This window comes from Triticum aestivum, chromosome 6A, assembly GCF_018294505.1.
Source record: "Triticum aestivum cultivar Chinese Spring chromosome 6A, IWGSC CS RefSeq v2.1, whole genome shotgun sequence".
Taxonomy (NCBI): domain Eukaryota; kingdom Viridiplantae; phylum Streptophyta; class Magnoliopsida; order Poales; family Poaceae; genus Triticum; species Triticum aestivum.
This window is the reverse complement of record NC_057809.1, coordinates 157909858-157916617: the sequence shown is the minus strand read 5'-3', so window position 1 is coordinate 157916617 and position 6760 is coordinate 157909858. Positions and strand designations below refer to the sequence as shown.

Below are 6760 nucleotides of genomic sequence, written 5' to 3'. Positions count from 1 at the left end.
GCTCGCCTGGCTTCGATCGCCAGAATGTCATGGATGCTCGCGGGCCACGTGTCCGGCCCCATCCGTGGGCACCCGGCCGTCTGCTCACGCTGGTGCGGACGGGCCGGCCCCGGACGAGCCGATCACTGTGATCCCCTTTCTCTTGGGGGCCATGGTGATGATGAAGTCGGTGTGCTAACCTTCAAACCGGATTTTCACAGCTTGCGCCCCCTACCTGGCGCGCCAAAGATGTCGGGGAAACGACACCTATGGGATCACGAGAAATCCCTTTTTTCTACGGTTGGCGGGCGCGGGGTTGTGGAAAGAGCGGGATTGAGAGATTAACGCGGGGGGATTATCCAGGTTCGGACCGTAAGTGATGCGTAATACCCTACTCCTGCTGGTTTTTGTTTATCTGGTGTTCTTGGACTAGCTACAAGGCGTGCAGGGTACAAAAAATCTGAATCCTCTCTCAGTACGCCGCGGGCCTCCTTTTATAGTCAAAGGGGCTGCCACCATGGCACACAGGAGGTGGAAAGCTATACAGTAGTCGAGTCTATCTCCTGGAACCGTAGGACAAACGCATTTAATGCGCTGCCGACGTGCCCTTCTTGCTTTATCGGGGATGGCAAGGAAACTCGTCCCAACTGTCACCGCCTTGTTTGGCTTTGACGCACGTCCGAACTAACGAGGCGTGTAGCGCCACGCTGGCTGGCTGTTGAGTTGGTGCGGCGGCAGAGTCTTCACGAAGATCTGCATGCCACCATGTAGGTGCTTGCCGAGTCATCCTAGAGGCCGCACATCGCCACATAGGCGCCTGCCTAGCTGGTGGGCTGGCAGCTGCATGGGAACGGCGATGGAGTCTTGGCAGACATGGGCCTGGTTGTGGCCCCGCGGATGTTTACGGCAAGAGCCTTGCCGTGGCATCGTGGTCGTCCCCGGCAAGGGTCTTGCCGGGGGTCTCGTGGGTATCCTTGGCGAGGATGTCGCCGAGGATCGTCATCTTCTGGTTATCATCTAGTCTTGTGTGCTTCTGGTCTCTACAAAGATCTGCATGCCACCATGGAGGCGCCTCCCGAGCCTCGGTTCCAAAGTGGTTGATGGTGTTGGAACTCTTGGGCTCTGTCTTGTGGCTTTGCTTCCTTCCTCTGCCCTGCTAGGTGTGGCCGCATGCGCAGCTCCAACTGCCCGCGCGCAAGTAAAAGGGTACAAAATAGGACCCTTTTGTGCACCGACAGTGTAGATTCCCGCCGCCTCCTTGAGGCGGTGAGATTAGGATTTCTCGTTATGTGACGAGATTTGGTGTCAGATGCTTTAAATCTATGCAAGGGTTCAACGACGACGACTGCGGCTCTAGAGCGCCGGACCTCAGAGGCACATGTACGAAGACTTCCTGGCTTTCATCGACAAGGTCAAGCGGCTCCGGAAGGGGAGCGGCGACAGCAGCGCGTTAGTGATCGTTCGGTGGTTTCAGAATCTCGAAGTAAATTTTATTGCGTTTGAAATGCTTTGTTCTTTGATGAACTTTTATAATAGATTTGATCAATGTTTTTCAAATAAAAAGGGATTTAGTATCCTCGCGTTCTCCCCCTGGTCACCAACAAAGCCTGAGACTGGTGCTAATACTTTGAGCGCTTGTTCCGTTAACACTCCTTTCCCAGAGGGATTGGAGGGGATTGACAAGCCCTGACATGGATAACTCTACCATATACTGTATCTGTAACGGTAACGGTATGAAAAATATCGCTCTTTCTGCAACAGCAGAAGCGCCTAAATTCGAGTGAAATATACTTGCAACTTGACAATGTAATTTTGTCGCGCCTAAATGACAGTGAAATATACTTGCAACTGGACATTGTAATTTTGTGGCCCGTGCAGGTGTGCATCTATGCGAACCAACCTGTGGTTGAATGGTTAGAGGAACAGTGATATCCTCAGTCCATCAGGGTCAAATCCTGATGCTCGCATTATTTCTGAATTTATTTCAGGATTTCCAGCGATGCGCTTTTAGTAGGAGATGTTTCCATCGACGACGAGACGCCTACAGTGACTTTGTAAATCTCGAAATGATATGTCAACTCAGTCTCTCGGAGGTGCTCATAAGGGTAGGGTATGCGTGTGTGCATTCATAGGAGGTGACTGTATACGCGTATATATGAGCGCTCGCGTCAGTGCTGTGTTAAAAAAAGATGTGCATCTATCCATGCAGAGGGAGGCCACCAGAGAAATAAAGCTCGTCTACTATCTAAGGAAAAAATGTTTAGTTTCTTTCTTTTTTTAAGGAGAAAAAAAGTTTGAATTCACACTAAAAAATTGTTTAATTTCAATGGGAAGAAGACCACCTCTCTTCCAAACTTCACAATTTTGCTTCCAATACCTGAGCGCACAAAGTTTTCAATGGCATGGTTATCTATAATCAGACAACACCAAAGCACAAAGTTTTATCGCCAAATTCTCAACAACTTTGGTTCATTCTATTAACAAAACATAAACAGACATTTGGCAAGGCACCAATGAACATTTTAAACTACTCTTTCATTATCATAAGTAGGAAAGCTGCTGGAGGCTACCGAGGGCTGACATGGCCTATTCAGAATGGCTAGACCTTCAGCTGTGCTTATTCATCATCATCGTCATCTTCATTATCGTCGATCCCCACCCAGCGAGTAAAGGCAAAAAGAAACTCCTTGAAGGTCACCGTTCCGTTCTTGTCCCAATCCATTTCCTCTGGAACCACCAAAGAGTAAACATCAGGGTCAACATAAATGAGGAAACTCTCATAATGTGGGCTGTAATAAGCACTAAGCACCAAACCTCCTATGCAGTTGCCGAACTTAAACAAAATTTCTTCAAAAGCCAAAGCATGAAGGAATATAAATAAACTTGGAGGCATCCCTACTGCTGAGGCTTGGCACCAATGTTCCAAAGGAAATTAAAATTGCCAGCAGCTTGAGACTTGTATCGATTATTTTTAACCCAAAAAGGGTTGCCTATGTCACAAGGCCATTGCAAAGCAGGTAGAGAGAGGTGGTAATTCCAGAAGGAAAAACTAGAAAGGAAGTGAAAACATAGTCATAGTTGTTTTTGCCACCAGATTCACTTTCTAAAAGTGTCCTTCTGAACTGCCGAGATGCCTAGAAAAGTAATGGTGCAGCAGTATAACATATCTAAAGCCAATTAGCATTTGCAATCTAAAGTTAGTTGAGAAACCAAAGATTAACCAACAGAAAAGTATGAGAGTTTGTGTAATACTTCAGATTTTATAGAGGATTCAATATGCCGCTGCAGGTTAGATCACTCACCAAATCTTTTCACGCCTATGCGTCCAGAAGAGCGTTCTCCTGCACTGGTCTCATTTATAGCTTCTATCACCTCATTCTTACTGACATATCCATCTTTGTTCTTATCCAAGAACACAAATGCATCAACCAACGTCTCAAAAGTCGGCTCAAGGTTACCTAATCCCATTCTTTTTCTCTAAAGCAACACATCAAGGACATAACACGTCTCCTTATCAAAACAGAACAAAGAAACATGTAAACCAGGATTCCAGTGCAGAAGTCTGACATATCTACCTAGTTGCCCTTATATGATGTCTTTTCTTGCAATGACCAAAACTTTCATGAAAAAAAATTGAATACCTTGGACAATTTTGAAGTACTTCTCTTGAAGTATTTTATGGAACTTCACATAATTTATATCTTTACTGAATAACCTGATCGAAGGCACTTTGCATGCGATTCCTACTCCCTATGTTGATTAATTAATGTATTGCATGATAAGCATATACTCCCTCCGTTCGGAATTACTTGTCTCGGAAATGGATGTATCTAGAACTAAAATACGTCTAGATACATCCATTTCTCCGACAAATAATTCCAAACGGAGGGAGTATATCGCAAGAGAACCTATCTATCACTAGCTTTGATAAATTAATTCGTATTATGTAGTCTGCCAAACATAAATAAGAATACTGATATTTTGTTCATAAAAATGGAGAAAATCAACGTTGCTTTTATGAACTGGGTCATGTATTTCTTACTAATTATAGTTCTCACATGGTGTAGCAGCAGCAGTAAAGCACCAAGTGATAGCAGGAATCTGGAAGTAGGTGTATTTTATATTTGGAAGTATGAAGGATACTGCTTCTGACACAGCTGGATCATTGAGAAGATAAACAAGGCACAGGAAGACAATGAACTCATTGAACTTCATGCCCATGTGTTCATATATGTCGCACGCTTCAAATAGATCTTTTATCTCCTCATCTGTGAATGAGACATCCAGCTTTTGGAAACAATGTTTCAGTTCTAATTGATCTATTTCACCATTTGAATCTTCATCTGCAAAATACAGAACATTATTTGTTAGAGCATGAAAAAGAAAGATATTAGGAAAAGAGAGAACAATAAAGGATAGTACGATTTACATATGAAATTACTAGTAAATTACTATACAATACACGAAATAAAAATTATCCCAAGTAGGTTAAGTTCAGAAACTTCAGAATTAACGTATCTCAAACTAGTTCTCAGACTTGAGTTTTGAAATTTCGATGGCATGGTAGAATACAAGGTTAACACTACCAACATTAGTCGACAACTTACATACAGGGGGATAATGCTCACCAAATTGCTGAAAGATAATCCTGCAGTTTCTCAAATTCTCGTCAATTTTAGGGAACTTCATGATGACACTGTTGAATGACTTCAGAGAAGTCCCTTGTTGTGCCCTCTGCTGCATGGCATCAACCATCTTCTGCTCTAACTTTGTAGCTGCTGAACTGTACCTTGGGGTGTCTCCCTTTCCAATCACACCCCCCATTTCAGCGAATTGCTCTATTTTGTAGAGTGGTAGAAACCTGTTACCTGGAAATGTACGTAATATCAGGGATGAGAGCTTGGGCATAACTAACTATCCTTCTTCTGAGGATATTTTCACACATTTAAGGGTCACTAGCGTGTAAGCCCGTCAAGCCACCAATAGACGCCAACACTAGACAAAACACAAATTGAGATCCACTCTTGAAAAAAACAAAGAAGAGTAAGATATGTGTACACACGTTAGTTGACTGCCTAACTCCAAATTGAGCATAGCTCTTCTTGAAGTGACACTAGGAACTAAATAAACTCTCCTAGTTACTGCCGGGAATGAAATACATTGATTACACAGTCATAATTTAACGTTCATGGTCAAAGGTGTGCCACTGAATTCAGTTTCAGGTGCCTCTGGAAGAACGAATGGACATAGGGGATAACGTAGTTGAAAAGGAAACTTTGATGAAGAGCAACGGCAGCAACAATGAAAACACACAACAATGGTGCTTGAGGTGTTACTTGATCTCCCTGGCCGAAGCTAAAGGCGGCACAAGGCTGAAAAGCAACAGTGTTGCCAACTTGCTATTACTAGCAGCATGTGGCCAATGAGGGCCAAGAAAGCATTCATCACATCGGCCTCTCATAAAATAGGATCTCCCTGTCTAATTCTCAGCATTCCAGTATTTAGAGTTATGATAACATATTAGATTGATTGCCTTGTGGCCACGCATTTTCATCAAACATGGCCACAATTTTCGCTTGTCGATATCAATACACACATCATCATGAGTTAAAGGACTCACTCAACCAACACATTATACAAAAGAAAGGGAAAAAATATAGGCCATAACAACATCACATTTTCATAAACAATAATAATAATACTAATTGAAAAGGCTGGTATTGAAGGAAACAGCGTATCAACAACGAATAATCATAGTACCTTAAACCGATTAATATATATTGCCGAAACATAAAATTAGAATTAATGGAAAGGCAAAAAAGTCAATGGCAGGACCAGCAAATCATTATCAAAGAAGTAATTTAACAAAGACCCCACGACGAGCCACCAAATTCATCCAATTTTTTTTAGTAACCCACACATCCACACCGTACCCCCCGCCGCGAACCAGAACGTTGCCATTGCACCGGATTCCAAATCGCTATGTCATCATGCAAAACAGACGAGGATCGAGAAATCATGGAGACCAGACGGGAATGGGCAGAGATGAAGGAGCCGAGAAACGGGCCTTGCCTGGGCGGGAGCTCAATGCATCGATCGGAATACCACGGCGAGGAAGCGCTCGGGCGGCGGGGATCGGTCGGTCGGTCGGGGGACGAGGAGCTCGATTGCGCGCGCGGGGATTGCGAGCCGATGCGGGGAGAGGGGGAGAGAGCTCGGGCGAGGATGGAACGGAGGGAGGAGGGAGGCGTGGGGTGGGGGAGGGTTGGGGGCGAGAGAGCGAGCTGGGTACGCGGAGCGAACGAGGATGGTGTGGGTGCGGTTAGGCGGGCCGTTTGGGCCGCGGGGCCCACGACTCGTGCTGCTGCTGACACGTGGGCGTGGGCGCCGTGCCGAGTGCCGACTGCTGACGGGGTTTTTAGCACGTGGAGTAGTATCCGCTCAAACCGGGCACGAAAGAAACTATTTTTTCGCTCCGTTTCAAGCTCGAGCTGTGAACTAGGGTGGAACAAGAGGCTAGCGCTGCCCCCCTCCTCGCCACTCCGGCGACGGCGTCCACCTTCCCGTCGCTTGCCACTCCGGCAACGGCGGCCACCCCAGGCCTCTCTCCTCCGCCGGCTGCCTCTCTCCCACCCTCGTGCGCCCAGTCCGCCATGTCGAGCAGCCCGCGTTCCGTGACCTCCTCCTTCCGTCGCGCCGGAGAGCGGCCCGTCGTGTCCGGCCTCGGCCTCTCTTCTAGTTCTGGGGCCTCTGAGGCGCAGGGCCCGGCTGGACTGGAGGC

The 6760-nt window shown here is 46.1% G+C and overlaps 1 protein-coding gene across 3 annotated transcripts; it reads right to left on the bottom strand.

The window, feature by feature from the left end:
• Nucleotides 1-2326: 2326 nt before the first annotated feature.
• LOC123132599 (probable calcium-binding protein CML21) lies at nt 2327-6265 on the bottom strand. 3 transcript variants are annotated; one of them, XM_044552431.1, is made up of 5 exons: nt 6052-6265; nt 4608-4847; nt 4123-4322; nt 3282-3456; nt 2327-2706 (listed from the first exon to the last, which is right to left on the bottom strand). In XM_044552431.1, the coding sequence occupies exons 2-5, from the start codon at nt 4801-4803 to the stop codon at nt 2597-2599; spliced, it is 681 nt and encodes a 226-aa protein (XP_044408366.1). In that variant the 5' UTR covers nt 4804-4847; nt 6052-6265; the 3' UTR covers nt 2327-2596. The 3 variants fall into 3 exon arrangements, with proteins under 3 accessions (XP_044408366.1, XP_044408368.1, XP_044408367.1); XM_044552433.1 differs by having other exon boundaries at nt 4608-4840; nt 6052-6249; XM_044552432.1 differs by having other exon boundaries at nt 6047-6248.
• Nucleotides 6266-6760: the final 495 nt, after the last annotated feature.